The sequence below is a fragment of the Zosterops lateralis genome, assembly GCF_965231275.1.
Source record: "Zosterops lateralis genome assembly, chromosome: 1".
NCBI classification, from domain to species: Eukaryota; Metazoa; Chordata; class Aves; order Passeriformes; family Zosteropidae; genus Zosterops; species Zosterops lateralis.
The window spans coordinates 39667910-39685132 of NC_139762.1; the positions used below are offsets into that span (position 1 = coordinate 39667910).

At 45.2% G+C, this 17223-nt stretch overlaps 1 protein-coding gene across 2 annotated transcripts; it reads right to left on the bottom strand.

Annotated features, from left to right (window-relative positions):
* Positions 1-44: 44 nt before the first annotated feature.
* On the bottom strand, positions 45-17210 carry NKIRAS1 (NFKB inhibitor interacting Ras like 1). Of its 2 annotated transcripts, none has more exons than XM_083877966.1 (4): positions 17115-17210; positions 15987-16080; positions 7351-7592; positions 45-4515 (listed from the first exon to the last, which is right to left on the bottom strand). In XM_083877966.1, the coding sequence occupies exons 2-4, from the start codon at positions 16075-16077 to the stop codon at positions 4276-4278; spliced, it is 573 nt and encodes a 190-aa protein (XP_083734092.1). In that variant the 5' UTR covers positions 16078-16080; positions 17115-17210; the 3' UTR covers positions 45-4275. The 2 variants fall into 2 exon arrangements, with proteins under 2 accessions (XP_083734092.1, XP_083734091.1); XM_083877965.1 differs by lacking the exon at positions 17115-17210 and adding an exon at positions 15201-15325 and having other exon boundaries at positions 15987-16078.
* Between the last annotated feature and the right edge of the window lie 13 nt (positions 17211-17223).

A 17223-nucleotide genomic window follows, 5' to 3' on the forward strand; every position in this document is an offset into this window, starting at 1 on the left:
GGTTTGAGGGATTTTTTTTTTTTTTTGTTCTGGGTTGAGGTTTGTTTTTGGTTGGTTTTTTTTTTTGTAAAAAGATGTTGGGATTGTTTTTCCCTATGGAGGGCACATTGGTATTTAACAAATCCTTTTTAAAGACTGTCATCTCATGATTGGTGATATGGAGAGGTGGATATATGGCCTCATATATGAAATGAGAAGTAGTTAATGTATTATTTTATAAGCCAATCTATCTTTGTGAAAAGAATAAAGGGTTTAATCAGGACTTACGGTAACCTGTAGTGAAATACCTTAAGCTGTTTAACTGTAAGGTGTGGAATAGGAGTCACTCAGTGGATTGGTTGTATGTTGTGGGCTACTTAAGTCTGCATTTGTTACTGTGCTAATAAAAAGATGTTTAAAAAAAAAAAAAAAAAAAAGAAGAAGAAAAGATTTCTGCTTAGTCCCTTGCTTTGTCATTTTGCCAGAATGGTGTCTCTGTATGCTTTGGAGGATTTATGATGTGGTTAAGGACAAGGGATATATGCAGGTGAGTGCACTGACTGCTGCTATTTTAGGAAGACAGATCTAGACAACCATACAATGAATGACAGCGTAAGGCCTTCACAACCAATCACTGAGTGTTGTGCAGGAACCTGGCCATGAGGAGGGAACTTCCCACAAATTCCACGATAGTTACATTTTAGCTTAAATTTTCACAGTGTTGCCTCTGCAGGACTGGCACCTTGTTTGAAAGTACAACCAGAAAAGTGTAAGCTATCTGGAAGGGAAAGAGGCAGGAAGTAAAAGGAAGAAAAGAATATGTAGATGCTTTTCTGATGGAGTGGTCTATTCCCACTTAGAAGAGAAGGAATCCGTGTCCTGGTAAGGTAAAGGAGTATCTGTAGATCCTTTAACGACCTATAAAGATTATCTCCTAGAGACATAGTGTTTACATTGAGGTGTGTAGCAAGAGGGCAATTAGTTGTGGATATGGCATTTCTGACCACTCCCTTAAGGTAAAGGCCGGAAGCACAGATTCATTTTCACATGGCAAGTGCTTCACCTTGCGACATTCTTGTGAGTGCTGGGTGGTTATCTCTGCTCTCAGATTTGGTTTGGCTCTTTAAAATAAATTCTGTATGTATTTCATTTACATACTTCTCCTATCTAGATACAGAGCAAATCTAACTTGGTCCAAAGTAATTTGTTAATGAGAAATCTCCTTTCCTTTGCTGGGTGGCTGTGGATAGTAGCACTTTACTCCCATCAGCTGAACCGCTGTCATTTGACACAGTGCATATTTTGGTGTATGAGCTCCCTCAGCTGTTTGCCTGTTTGGTATATAGCTATATCACACTAGGAGCATCTCTGGTAATCTTTCCCTCTCTTCTGAGCAAAGAGTAAATGGCTTAATCTCAGTAGGTTTTTGCCAGCTTCTTGCTTTGTGCCACCAGGACATGTCAAATTAACTCTTGTAACTGGTGGGGCGACTGATTTGTACAGTGTTTATTCAGCAGGGGAGAGGCTTTAGGGGAACAGAGAAAGATGTTTTCATTTACTAATTTGTTTTTCTTCTTTATAATAATTTTTCTCCATTATCTTGTGAAGGGACTCTTGTTCTGCAGAAGGTAAGTGATCCCAGTGACCTAGAACAGGGTTTAAGTCAGTGGAACAGTAAGAACAAAATACATGTTCTGCCCATTAGCTACTACGTTACACTCTGTACTTTGTTTACTAACCCTATGTAAAACTCTACTACAGCAAGTTTCATTTCTACTCAGTGCCAGCCATTGTGTGCATATCATTTGCAGATGAGACACTAGATTTTCCATCACTTGTCAGTAAAACACTTAATACTTAGAAAAAACATCAGAATAAGTTTATGAAAGAAAACAGTGGGTGATGATTTTTTTTTTTAATCCGAATGCCTTGAATAATCTAAACTCTAAATTTAGCCAAATCAAAGAAAATGTGTTTGCTTTTATGTAGCCTATTTGGAAAAATGGCCTTAATCATTTAGAAGATCTGTTTCTCTTGCTTGTCTTGAAACATTGTCAAGTCCTGGGAATCAAGTGAACTGAGTTAGCAAACTACACTTGCATTGCACAGCTCTGGCAGCCCACAGGTGACAGCAGTCTTGGCAGAAGAATTGGCACCGAGTCTGCAGCATGCAGAGATGGACAGGAACCAGTCATCCCCATTCTTTCCATCTCCAGGCATTTTAACTTCATTCTGACTTGTCAACCTGCACTCCTTTAGCTCAAGGGTCAGCTTTGGTGATGTGCTGTTAGTAGACATCTTCACTTATTTTGATTGATCCAAGGCTGATTCAAATCCCTTCCAGAAGAAGGGCTCTGCAGAGCTGAAGAGGAACATGACCCGTTCCTTGGTAAGAGGTTGCAGCGAGGAGGTGAACCACTGCTGCTCTGAAGTCACCTCCACTTCCCGAGCATGCAGGCAGATATGGAGTCTTCTGGGTAGGGAGAAGCCTGGAGTACACGTGTGTTCAGTAGGAAATGAGTGAGGAGGGAGTGTCATGCTGCAGCATTGCTGGGGACAATGACTATTACTGGCCAGGTGGGGGGAGGTCGTGCTATAGTGCTTACTCAGCCGCAGTGTTGCAATGGAAACAATTGTATGTTCCTAGCAGGGCATTACAAGAGCTTGCTCATTCATAATTGCTCTCTTATCTTACCCCTTGGCCATAGCAATTCAAACTATATTGAGCAAAGCACATAAGGAGTTTCGTCTACCTTCATTATAATGGTAGGGATTCCTGCTTAATTTTCAGTGAAGTGTACTGCTGCTCTGACATTAATAATGCTGACAGGCTTTGGTAATGCTGACAGGCTTTATTAATCAGTATTCAGGAAGAGCAACACTATGAGCTTAATTGTGATCATTAAGCACACTATTTAGCAGTTATGATATGACAGTGCAAATATTGCTTGTGGTTTTGCTGATTCACAGTGAAATTCTCAGTATTTGTTCAAAAGAGGATTAATTTAGTGGAAAATGCTGGGTACTTCACTCCCTCTCCCTGCTCTTGCCTTCAAATATAAAGAAAAGCTAGCATCAATTAGTACAGGTTGTTAGATGCCAAAAACTGGCCCATCTCTGGGAAAAGTTGTTCATTCTGTCACTCTATATATTCCCTTTTGTTCAGTTTACTGCCAGGCTAGCCTGGGACAGCAGATTCCTGCAGCACACAGGTTTGCCAGTGTTGAGTCAAACACAGCACATGCAGTTGTGCTCCTGCAGCCAGACCATGTACAGGTATTTCTGAGCATTTGCCACAGGGATGTCTCCAAAAAGGCAGCCTCCTACCCTCCTTAGTCCCCACCTGCAGAATCATACAGCACTTTGTACCAGTTGTTATCTGGCCTAGGGAAGGTGGATTGTTTCAGCTTGCCTGAGCAGCCAGGTAAGCATGCCCCAAGCAGAGCCCAGCAATACCTCCTGCATACAAAATCGACCAATATAATTCTCAGTAAAATTACCACCTATGGGAGTGTGACTGATTTGTGGTGGACACGCTGGAACAAACCCGCAGCTATGTTGTCCTTAGGTTGTTGTTCAATCAATGAGTGCTCTGAGAGCTTTTCTGGTTTCTACAAATGAATTCCTGACCTGAAAGCACTGCTTACTAGATTTTGTTGACAAGATTCATGTTGGGTTATTTCCCAAAAGATATGGGTGGTGGTTTTTTAATTATTTTGTTGGGGATTTTTTTCTTCCAGACACTAGCAAAACATCAGTGGCTAAATCTGTAACTGTTCCTCCTGCTTCATAACCTTCTCCTACAGCAAGACACTGATCTCAGCCTCTTGCAGCATCAAAAAGCCCTGTGGCCCTGTTTAAGGTCCAGGTAAAAGAACTGTTCCCATTTCAAATGTATCACCTTTCCAAATTGAATACTTTATTGCAGCTAATACTTTTTGTGACTACAGGCTATAGCTCTGCAGAGGGATTATATACTGGTAAGCTTGTTGATTTGTCCCTCAACATGGCTGTATCCAGGCACAGTAAAAGCCCTGCTAGAGAGGTATCTGTCTATCCCTTCCTCCTCCATAACCCTGGCTGCAAAATAACTGTTCTCATAAAGTGCTTTCTGAGGCTTTTACCACCAGTGGCTTTTTCAAGCCAAGTCTATGAGAAGGAAGGATACCTCTTAGCTATAAGCTTGCTGATTTTATTGCTGAATGATATTATTGCTTTAAGTGAAACTGCAAGGATCAGATAGCACAAAAAGGACTTGGACTGTGACCTGGCAGCAGGAGACAATGCAAAGCTATTCTAGTTTTCACAGTTATTCCCTTTGCTCTTCCTTCCAGGCAAGGGAAATGTTGATTTGTTCTGGGACTGGGACAGTTTGCTAGCTAAGAAGGTGAAAGGTTCAAGCAGTGTTTTCCGATCTGTCACAGTTACTTCCCACAGTCTCACTTTCTCGGCCCTTGCCCATTGCTGTGCTGCTTCTGTTTCCACTTGCCTTTGGTCCAGGAGGTCAGTTTTGTTTCCCAAGACAATAACTGCAACCTACAAACCAAAGAAAAGGGTGAGCTTTATACTAAAACCATCCACCAGTCACAATCCTTTTAAACAGCGAGGAAGTAGCAACACAGTTCAGACTTGTTCTGTAACTTAGCACTGGCACAAGGTAAGTTGCATGTAGTTTGGAAGATCAGGGTCTGGGATTTGAATTAGCCTCATCTGCTTATGGGTTGGAAGCTTGTTTTACTCATAGGATATGCAGGACTTCCCCTTCTCACCACCCTACTCCCCACCCTTAATGATTGCTTGAAGGGAAATAATACCCAAGAGATCCAAAGTTAAACAGCCCTATTCTCCACTTACTCGGCAATTGAGCTGCCCTAGACAAATGAGAACAGCATGACATCCGAGTAGGTCACAGCAGCAGATGCTTGAGAGATGAAAAAATGCACAGCAGCAGAGAAAACCTGGCTGCCACAGTGGTGGATTTTGCCCTGTTTGTTTCTTTCCCAAGCCGCATCCCGCGATATAAATAAAGCCAACCGTGCCAGCAGCCCGGGCAGGCTGGGCTACGGGGCCCCTCTCCCAGCTCAGCCCTACCGGCTGCCCAGCCCCAGGCACCCAGAGCCACCTGAAGGATGGAAGGCGACAGTCTGCCGAGAGGGGCAGATAAGCACCAGCAGCGTTCTCGAGGGAGCAGTTTCAAGAGCAGCTGGTTAGCTAAGGAGAGCAGCACAGCAGTATCAACTCAGATCTGCAGTTGTGAGGATCCATCAAGCGACTTGTGTATCACCCGGATAGTCCAGGGTGGCTGAGCTCTGTAAGTACATGAAGCCTTCCCAGCGCTTCAGCTCTAGGAAGTGCCAAAGGCAGTGCTGGCCACGTGAAGCTACTCTACTCCTTATTTTAAGTTAACTGTTCTCTAAAAATGTTTGACCAGCACCAGCTCTTTGGGGAAACCATGATACATTTTTAGTTCAAGGTCCTTAGTTAAACTGTTTTCATCTCTACATTAGTGGTTTGACAAAGATCAAGTGATAAAGTCCTCTCTTGCTGATGATTTGTGGCGTTTGCTGTGGCCACACCTGCTTGCTCTTTCCTGTTCATCAGGCTAACTCCAAAATGCCTTATGCTTCTTTCCAGCTAGAGATGTTTGTCCTGTTCCTGTGAGGTTTGAGGCTTCCTTTCTTTTCTACAGCTGTCCAGGGTGTTTGGAAAAATGCTGCTTAGGGGTTTTTCTCCCCCTCTGTGAGGGCTTTGAAAGAAGCTATAATCTTCATGTGTATTTACCGCATGCTCCAGCTGAATTTAGCTATGGCAAAGCTCTGTCAGTATAACAGAATAAAACTTCTATTTAGTATAAAATTTGGCCAGGCTTTAAGGTGAGTGCTGGAGAGCCCCCACAACCAGCAGAGGCAAGGAACCAGCCATCAGTGCTTTCTGTCATCTGCCACACAACAGGAGACTCTGCCACTCAACGAGTTGAAGTTCTGCCAGCTCAGAAGCACCATTTGTGGAGATACATCTCCAATTCAGTAAAGAATTCATTCTAGCAGAACCCAGACTTTAAGTCATAGAATCATTAATTTGCTGATTAACAGTTTACCTTAAGGTGGACTCTTGATCTCACCTTGTACACCTTAAAGCCTATTTTTTATGGAAATCACAGGAATGAAAACTGTTTTATCCATCTTACTGTGACCACCACTTTTTAAACTATCTTCAGTCGAAATCACAATTTTAAGCTCTCCAAAAGGATAAGCAAATTGCCTATTTTCTAAAATACCTGCATGCAATGAGAGAGAAGAGTTCTGACAGGTAACACAGACAAGCAGGACACAGATCCTGTTAGGGCTGTGACTCCCTCTCTGCATTACAACATGCTGTATAGTACCAAATCAGGGCCATCACAAAACAGTGCCTGGGAAAGATTTCCTGCTTGTCCACCTTTCCTTGCCCTGCAGGGGAGTTATGCTTGACTTCTGTATCCCTGATATACGTGACAGGCTGCAGCTCACACCAGCCCTACCACCTAACATACCTCTCCTGTGACTGCACATTTGTCTGCCGTCAAACTTGGGCCTGCCTTCCTCCACCACCCTGTGTGCTGTCAGTACAAAACAAGTTACATTTTTGCAAAGTCTCTCCCTACCATTATCCAATTAATTCTTCATGCATTTTTTTTCCTTTTAAACACCATAAAACAAGCATTTGGAAAGCTGTAGGCCAAAGACATTTAACAGGGAAAACCACTCCAGAATATAGATACTTAGGAAAAGCCGTAATGCTAATGCCACATGCAAGTTATATTTGTTTAGCTAAGCTGGAACACTGTCAGCTGAAAACACTTGCTGCTTTCTAAGGGAAAATAGAGCAGTCATTTCACACAATTGAATTGATTCAATATGGTTGTTAAAATACATTAAAGCTGCTTTGCCAATTGACTAATGTCTGGGAGACCCATTGTCAATTACACTAGTTTGTAAGCCATCAAGTACATGAATACAAAACAAACAAAGATAATGCCCTTCGTTATATTATTCTATGCACTTGACTTCCCCTGCACAATATCTAGAAAAACATGAGCTGCACTGCTGTAGACCATATGTTTTATTAGTCATAAGTGTCCTGGCCGGTGCATTCAGCTGACTGAATTTTAGCTGTAGTAGAGGAAATAAGAAGGAAAAAGAAAGGCATTCTTTTGAATGACCTGCATGGCATGTGAATTAAGCTTCCCTGGCCTCCTTTTTGCTGGATTCCCCAAGGCTGTGTGTACATTCATTTTCCTTTGTACATGACGATGGTTATAGAAACAAAAGCTGAGCTTTGTGACCTTAGCTTCCTATCACTGATACAGCATTTAGCCAACCATGCATTTACCTCCTTTTTGTCCCTGAAGACGTCGATCTCCTTTTTGAGCAGTTCGACTCTTTGGAACGCCTCGAGGCTGGTCACGGCGTACACCAGGACGAAGCCGTCAGCCACAGAGAAATAGTGTTTGGGCAATTCCACGCCCTCCTGCAGACCCCTGGTGTCATAAAGCCGCAACTGTTCCTTCACGCCTCGGTCTGTCTCCACCGATGCCAAATACACATCTTCCATTGTGGCACCCTCCTCTAAGCCTGTTTGAAAACAAGCAGGAATGTTCCACTGCAGTAAGTACAGCCTCACTCTAAGAATTCTTTGCAGTGCAGCAGAATTTTGCCCCACAGTAACATGCTTTCAGTGCGTGTTTTATGGAGTGACTTGGCCAGGCCTTGACCTTGCCTGGCATCTCCATAGAGGGTTGTATTCATAGATGACTGCACCAGCCATTTCCAATAGAGACACAGTAAATACATTAACATGTAAGCACATGATTATGCCTGTAAAATTAATCCATACAACATGAACATTCAGAATAGGATAAGATATATGCTCTCCTCCCAAGTTTTCCAAACTCCAACCACCCAGTTTTACCAGTTTTATGCAAAACATGCTCCAAAACGAGCCTGCCCAAACATACCCTTTTGGAACAACAGCCAGGGAATACCATATAGTCAAGTACTAACATCTTAAGCCTACTTCTTTGCCTCATAATGAGCTGGATCATGCTGCAGAAACAGGAGCCAAAGGAATAATCCTGGAAATTAATGTCTTCTGGTGGTACAACTAACCAACAGGTGAAATTAAGCCAGAAAGGGAAGGGGGTTTTTGCAGGCAAACAAAGTTGCATACTATAATACACAGTGAGCTTTTTCCAATCCCCTAGGGATTTAAAACGACTTAGATTTGCTAATAGGAACAAGTTCACTTACTGCAAGGCAAAAGAGGTTCACAAGGTAACAAACTTTCATATATGCATCACCTGTTCCACCCTGACTATCTGCATCCTGGCCCTCCATCCCTCCTCCTCTCCACACAGTAAATGTGAGGTAATTCAAGGCAGCTTGTTTTGAACTAATTAAAATTATTTTTCCTAAGCCAAACCTGAAAACACACAAATCACTTTAGCTTTGTGTTCCTCCTGGATGCAGGTGCACAAGGTTACAGGTTGAAACAATCTATGTATAGTGTAGCTGGGCCACTTTCAGAGTTGGTTTTAAGTATTCATCTAAGCCCTCTGCAACCCACATTTTTGCCTCCACTGCACTCCTACATACAATTGTTTGCTGTTGCAGGACTACAATAATGAGTCCTGCTTTATTGTCTTTGTCTGCCAAAAAAGGACCATTTTAGTGTATTGTTTAAGAAAACACAAGGGATTATCTGGCCTATGAAAATAAGGATTTTGCTATATTCAATGATACTATTCAAAACACTTCACATTGACAAACAAGCTAAAGCATTCCACCCACGCAGATGGTTTCCCGTGATGTATGCAGCATTCCTGTGCAGGAAAGTGGCACAAGCTGTTCTTTTTGCCCCTCTCTGTGCAGTCTTCATAGATCAAACTCTTATTAGGTTTCCAAAGATTTAATTTATCTCGCCTCCAAATATAGCCATGCTAATGTGTGGGAGCAAAACCAAGAACAGAAGGACAAAGCAAAGGAAAGAGGAAGCACAAATGCATCCTATATGATTGTAGAATGTGTTAAAGGGGCATTTTTAAAGACTGGGGTAGTAACAAAGCCCTTTCTGGATATAGCACTGCTGTTTAGACACAGCACTATATTCTTGCTCTGCCTCATTGTGTTGTACAGACAGGTCAAGGAAATAACTTGGGCATCAGTAAACATGGCTTTGGCAAGAAGGAAGGAACCATAAATACCTAAGTTTTCTTTTTAAAAAGCAACAAATAGTATTGTACAGTTTTTAATCCTCTAAATGCTACACTGTGATTCAACAGCCTCTAATATATCCACATTATCCTGTGACAATCTCTTCCTAATGGCATTAAAAGCAGCAGTGAAAAGTATGACTTTTAACATCCTATTTAAAAACAAGACGAAAATTTAAGACCTGGGACTTAACAGAATAGAGCAACAAATTTTGATGTGAAATAGGGGGAGCACTTAGGAGGGAGTTGAAATTTATGCACCAGTATCAGATTCCAGAGGTGAAATTTCACCTACATGCACTGGGGGAGGGAGTATATGCAAGTAGTTTCCTAAGAAAACATAGATAATTTTTAGAAATACCCGTGTCACCTTATTCTAGGCCCTGCTCCTGAAGCCTAGACCATATACCAGCTGTATCTTTCTGACAGTGGCATTTACACTTCTTGTTAGTAGCATCCCATTAAAACTCTTCCTAGGTCTCCATTCAAACATGGGTCAGGAAAGTTGTTATAAGAGAAGCAACACTAGTCAGTGTCCTAGAAAGGTGCTGGCACCACCCCATCCTCCTTGCCACAAAGATCCTGATTCTCCTTCCCTTCGCTGGCATCCCCAGGCATCTTTCCACCATCTCTACCTGGGTGGGCAAGGGCAGCTTGTGCTGGGAAGTTACTGTCCTGTGGACTGCTGCCAGCTTGAGCAGTTTTTCCATGGAGCAGAGCACTGCAGTGGGCCACCTTTCAGGTTCAGAAGTTAGGGAGGTGAAGGGGAACTGACAAGACAGTGCACAATGTCATGCTTCCTTTGAAAACTAAAGATATAGAAAAGTTGGAGAGGGAGAGGAGGGATAGACAGAAGTGATGCCAGTCTCTAGCACCTACTTTGCTGGTGCAAAACTTAGGAGAGGCAGAAAGGTCTTTGTTTTTTACCAACTGCTGCCACAGAGGAACTGCAATGGGAAGCCTTAGTCATAAAAAGGGTGTTGTTCCAACCCCTTGTGGCTTCCCAACGAGGAAAAGAAAAGGCTCAATATACTAATGAATGCTGCACACTCAGGCTAGGCACAGAAGATAGACTGCAAATACCTAAGTAAATCAAAATTTCAAGAGGCATGGAATTTTGAAAGTTCCCAGTTGAATCTTCAACATTACTGCAATACAAATTTTGTGTCCTCTTGAGTACTTTTGCAGATCTCCTGTGTAATCTCTTTTTCCCTTTTTCCAGAGGAATTCAGCAAAGAGCTCCTAAAACCTGCTATTCCTTATGTTTGTAAACTGCAGAATAACAGGCTTTTCTTATTTAGATCTCAAAAGACAGTGTATCAGAGGATCTCTGACTTGGGAAAGAGCTGGACAAACCTCAAGAGGAGCTGATCTACTTATATTTAGCTGCTATAGAAGTACTGGTCCCACTAACAAATAGCCAGGTTGTAACCCTCAGTTATATACATTCAGTTCCATTTTCATCTATTTCTAAAATGCAAAGCTGACTGCACCTCTATTACCAGGTAGTTTTAATTTAAGAAGTGAAGATGTGAAAAGGTGTCTCTGCCCATGGCAAGGGCATTGGAAGAAGATGATCTTTAAGGTCCCTTCCAACATGAGCCATTCTATGATTCTGTGAATGCATAATTTAGTTAATTAGCCTCTACATCCAAAGTGTGTAAGCCAAAACCCCAAATCCCTCCAGCTGGAACAAATGAAGCTATTTCTCTCATTATGGCTTCTACCACAGTAATACATGGTGTTTTCACTCCTAGCTAGTTAGAGGATCTGAAGTAGCTGCCTATGAATAACCTGACCATACCAGCTATTTACACAGCCAGGAGGCAGAGGTAAGTTTTCTACAAGGGAGAGTTCTCGTCTCCTTCTGTTAAGCTGATAAGCTGTAGTATAGGCTGAGAGGCCAGAAATATTTTAAAGGCAGAAGGAAGACTCCTTTCTGCACCATCACTGAACAGGAAACTGAATACTGTTTAAGGAAAAATATCCATCCTTTTTACAGACATGTCCTGTGCCAAAGCTGAGCCAGCAAGTCTGCTAGCCTGGTCAAGAGAGGTCAGGCCAAGCAGTGCCAGGTACCACAGGTACTTAGTGGGACAGTCTTCTGCTGCCAGTCAAGAACCCTTTTCATGACTGAGGAGATAAGACTGGCTCTCCTTTCTTCAGGACACCAAGAGAAGGTGGAGGATTTGGACAAACACAACACTTAAGTCAGAAAAAGAGAGATCATCCCAGGGACCAGGCAATCACAGAATCATAAAATAGTTCAGGCTGAAAAAGATTTCTAAGATCATCAAGTCAAACTGTCCAATCAGCACTGCCAAGCCCACCACTCAACCATGTCCCCAAGTGCCACGTCTACATGGTGATTCCAGGAATGGTGATTCCACCACTTCCCTGGGCAGTCTGTTCCAATGCCTGAATACCGTTCTAGTGAAGACATTTTTCCTAATATCCAATCTAAACCTCCCCTGGCACAACTTGAGGCCATTTCCTCTTGTCCTGTTCTTTGTTACATGGGAGAAGAGATAGACCTCTACTCGGCTACACCCTTGTGTCAGGTATCTGCAGAGAGCAATAGGGTCCCCCTTTGGAGCCTCTTTTTCTCCAGGCTGAACAAACCCAGCTCCCTTAGCTGCTCCTCATCACAGTAGTGCACCAGACCCTTCCCTTCATCAGCTTAATTTTCCTTCTCTGGACCCACTCCAGCCCTTCAATGTCTTTCTTGTAGAGGGGAGTCCAAAACTGAACACAGGATTCGAGATGCTGCCTCATCACTGCTGAGCACAGGGGGACAATCACTGCCCTGGCCCTGCTGGTCACACCATTTCTGATACAGACCAGGCTGCCATCAACCTTCTTGGCCACCTGGGCACACTGCTGTACCTCTACATGTACCACATACATGTGTGCAATCCTTAACAACAATCTGCCCTGACCTATGATGATACAGTCCCTACATGACTTAATGCTAAATCTGCATCCATTTCAAACATTTCCTTTCGATTTTTTTCTAATTCTTTGTATTAGTTTGGCAAGAGTGTCTGCCATGCAATACCTACATTATTTTAAATGGCTCTGAGACCATCTCTCATCTATTTGTCCTCTCCTTTCCCATCTTGGGACAAAAGGCAAACTCCCTTGCAGTTTAAAGCCTAGCACAAAATCCAATACCAGACATCATTGCTCACACACTACAGGGACACAGATAGTCCTTTTTTGGGGTATTGCTCCTTCCTGAGGACTTTTTCCTCTTTGACCCCAAGCAATCTTAGTGCCTTTGCAAGAGTGTTAGCTGATGACCATATAAGTAACTGGCACTTAGGGACTTTATCCATGACAAGCCAGGGAGACCTGGAGGTGCATGTTTTTCCAGGAAAAGAAACGGTGCAACTGGGTTTACAGCACCATCACCAAGCACACAGCCAGGAGCACAGGCTCAAAGCCAAGGGCTCTACATAGCAGCATGAAACCTCCAAGGACTCTAATCACTTCCCTGACACCAGCTGTGCCACCACTCCTTTTTACAAGAAAGTCAACAGGAGGCAGGGGAGCATTGACAGATTCCTGGTTGATTTACAGCCAGGAGGAGACCCTCGTGACAGTGGCTGCGACACCTTGGTGAATGGCAGCAGACCTTGTGCTCCGAGTTCTAGCGTGCCTCTTGTCACTGAGAGGAGGATGTGCCTGCCATCAGAATGGAAAGACTCCCTGTGTTGGCTCAGCCAACCTCCCCACAGCTCCTGGGCCCATGGAGCGGCCGCAGAGCTGCTCCTGACGTCAGTCAGGAAGCACAGGTTTTGAAACAGCTTGTGTCCATGTTACCATGCCCGGTGAGCTGCCTTGCTGGTTGGCTCTGAACAGACAGGCTTTCAGCAAACACACTAGTCCCTTCTTGCCTCCAGCCAAAACGGCCGGCAGCCAAGATGTACATGTCAGCTTTCTGGAGCTCACGAGCTTTAGGAAACGAGGATCAAGATGCTGTAATCATGTATCAAGTGTGGAAGGGCCACTCCTGCAATGGTAGCACCATTGTGCGGTTTAAAGCAGCTCAGCTAAGGAGTAGTCAAAGACCTGCCATTCCTCAAACTCTGTCCTTGCATAGTCAGATCCTCACAATGGCATCCTGCCTCTGCAATTCAGGAGTTAAATCAGTACAGAGTGGAACAGTAGCTGAAGGTCTTCTGGGGAACCATTTCCACCAGCCCATACTCCAGGCAACCTCTGCCACAACTGCCTACGTGCTGGGGAAGAGGCAGGAAGGATGGTGACCACTCAGCAGGACTGCCAACAGCTTGTTGGTTCGTCCCCCTAAATGTGCCTGATGGCCTCTGTAGGGGATACCAAAATTTCTGGGCCATGGCCAGAAAGTACCACCTCTTGGAGGTGCAGCAACTCTGTAATGACGCTCTCCATATCTTGATCTTGACTCTGCTACTTGCCCTCTTTCTCTGAATGTCTTAGGAATACGATTTGACATCACAGAAAACAGGAAACTACCTTCTTCCTTCTTCCCTTGCACTCCCCATCCGCTATCAGCTGTTCCTTACCTTACCAGTAACTCCAAAAAATAAGAGCAGAGCTGCAGGCAAGGAAAAATGATCTTTTTAAGTGCAGGGGGGCAGGGGGGAGGTCTCCAGGGAGCATTGCTCAATGGCCAAGTTGGAGCAGGGCATTTGGGAGTGACAGAGGGACACCCACGGCTCAACCCCAGGCACGAGGCCTCCCTCCGGTTCTGTCAGCCAGTGTCCATGACGTATAATCATGTACATGGCTGGCTCCATAAATAGCTCCTCTGATCAGCAACACCCGAATATCCTTCCTGCCTGGGTTGCTAATAGGAGGCAGGAATTAATGCAAGGCAATACGATTTAAGTAACGTGGCCTTGCTCATGCTGCTGGGTGTCTCTGACAGTCACCCAGCCCGGCACAGAGGAGAGGCAGGTCAGTAGCAAAGGGAAAAACCTCCAGCCTGCAAAGCTTTGCAACCTTCACGTTGAAAGCTACACAGGGCTACGTGCCTAGTGCTCGGTAGGATGCTGGAAACAGATGTTGCTGCAACATTAGAGGAAATCCTCCTTTTAAACACGGGTATTAGCACACGGCTCTGTATCACGCTTTGCCAGCAAATTCCTCCCATCCACACATTTTAAAGGTGCAGTGCTGCAAAGCACCATGCTAGAAATCCTTGTGTTTATCCAACAACTTATCCCAGTCTAATTTACTGGCTCAAGAAAAAAAATGCTCAGAAAACATCTTCTGTCCAAGCCCTTGTGCCACCCCTTGTTTCTAGGTGAGGTGGGAATAATTTGTCAGCCTGATGATCACTGCCCTTCCTTTCAAATCCAAATGTGGAAACAGAGGGAAATGTGCTGGCTTTGCCTTTTTTCCCTTTCTTTTGTGCACAGCAAATATCAGGCATCCTCTGTTTCTCTGTCAAGTCTATTTTTCCCATGAGGATTTCTTAGAGAGCAGAGACACTTGGCCTTCAAAAATCAGCACAGAACATGGAACCTAAAGCTGAGCTGTTTTTCTTTCCATAGCTTTGATTAAATGTTAGTCAAAACCAAGCAAAATAAAGCTTTAAGAAGATGAAACAAAAGTCTAAACAGTGTCTACACTTATCACGTGGCAGCTATTTATTTTTCAGGCATCTACGGCATTGAGATATTTCTTTTGTAAATATGCAGCAGGCACATCACCTACTTTCAGTGTTTGTTTCTTTTTAAACATTCTTGTGTTTTATTACTGGGAACACCATGGAACGGATTCTTCTCCAAGACTCTTTTAAAAATCCAAAAGCAAGGGCCTATGCATTTTAAGAACAGCCCAGATATGCCACAAAACCACATTAATTTCCTCCTTCACCTCAGCGCAGTTCGCAGTCCTCCCTTATTGGTGTTTTGGGGCCCACACCGAACAAGATGCTAGAAAAGGAAACAATCTCCCCCCAAAAGCAAAAATGTCTCACCAACAGTATGCTTTCCATAGAGAAGCTGCTCCAAAATCGCAGTCTTTCCCACTGAGGCCATTCCACAAACCACCACCTTGTATCCCTTTCCCATGTTTCCCGCGGGCCGGTTCCGCAGCGGAGCCCTGTGCAGACACGGGAGGCTGTGAGCCTGGCGTGGGGATGTGCGCCCGGCGGGAGCCGAGCCCACGGAAGGCGCAAGGCAAAGCGCGAAGCAGCGGGGGCACAGCTCCCTCCCAGCGCTCGCCAGTGAACTGATATTTTTAGAGTTTCCTCCCACACCATTTTTTTCAGGTTTTAGGCTGCTGCCAGTGGTGCTGATGCTTGCCTGCAGCCTCGACACTTGTCCTGTCAGGTTTGGGGAGACCGGGAGCGCTGGAGCGTGCACGCCCCGGGGCGCGTGGTGTGTGTGTGTGTGTGTGCACGGCGTTATTGGGCTGCCTGTGTTTGCACCGGGCTTGATGGTATCTCATGGTACCAGGATGGCTTCTGGAAAATGCGAGAAAATGGTGGTTCCTTCCCTTTTACTCTGCTCACAGAAAGTTTCTAGCTTTTACAGACTAGGAACTACGAAACAGGAGCATTACAGGCAGAAGCGAGGAAAGCAAATGCAGAAGCAGGTGTTTTGGTCTGCTTTAAATCATTTTGATGGGTGGGGGTTGGTTCTAGCAGGAGCCATCCAGCAGCTAGGGGCACTTCCCTCTGCCAGTGAGCCACGGCAGGGCAGCAGGCCCTGACTCAGTTTGCTGTTTGGAGCCATTTCCCACAGAGAGAGCTGAAGAATACCTTTTCTGGACCAGGAGGGGTTGGCGTTGTCCTGCTTCAATTCCAGTTTAACCAGGCAATGCTTCACAAGCCAGGGTTCTCTGAAAAGCATATGCTGAAAAACAGAAAGGTCATCCTGCAGCTGCAGGGAGGGAGGCAGAAAGGACTTGCAGGCTGGGAAAGCCTAACTCATGGAATCATAGAATGGCTCGGATTGGAAGGCAGCTTAAAGATCCTCCCCTTTCCAGGCCCCTGCCATGGCTAGGGATGCCACCAATGAGACAGGTCGCTCGACACCCCATCCAGCCTGTGCCATGCCATATGCAGGAGGGATGGGAGCAGGGGCAGCAGCAGATCAGTGGATAAAGCCAGGGACTGCAGACCCAGGGAGTCCATGGTACCTTCTCCCTACCCTCCACTGAAAACCTTTTAGGATTGTTTTTAGGGCTTTGTTTTGTTTTGGTTTTTGTCCTTAATGTTTACTATTCAGAATAGAATCATTAGGTTGAAGAGACCTTTAAGATCATCCAGTCCAAACATCAACCCTGAACTACCACAGTAACCACTAAACCACATCATCCAGCACCAGATCCAGATGCCTTCTAAACCTCTGGGGATGGTGACTCCACAACCTCCCTGGGCAAGGTATTCCAATGTCCAACCACCCTACCATTGAAAAATTTTATGTAATATCTGATCTGAGTCTCCCCTGTCCCAGCTGAAGGCCATTTCCCCTGGTCCTCTCCCTGCAGTCACAGCAGAGGAGACCTACCCCCAGCTCACCCCATTCTCCCTTCAGGGAGTTGTACAGAGGGATGAGGTGCCCCCCGAGCCTCCTCTTCTCGGAACTAAACAAACTCAGCTCCCTCCGCCGTTCCTCACAATCTTACGATTTTTAAAATTATAATTATTTCAGAGATTTTTTTTTTTTTAAGGCTTCTTTTCGGGGTTTTAAGCAAAGTCCCACCCCAACCCCTGACCCGGGGCTCTTATGGGGGTTGGGGAGGGGGGTATCTCAGGGGATGCCGGGTCTCTCCAGGCCCTGCCCCAGGGGCGGCCCCGGGCGGGCCGTGCCCCAAAGCCTGACCCCAGAGCGCGCCCCCGCCCCCGCGCGCGCCCCCGGGGCCGCCCCCCGCCGCGAGCGCGCACCTGAGGGACCGTCCCGGCCGCCCCACGGACCCGCGCGGGGCCCGCCCCCGCCTCCCATTGGCGGGCGCGGGAGGCCGGGCCGAGCCGGGAGAGACGCGGGGCCCGCGCC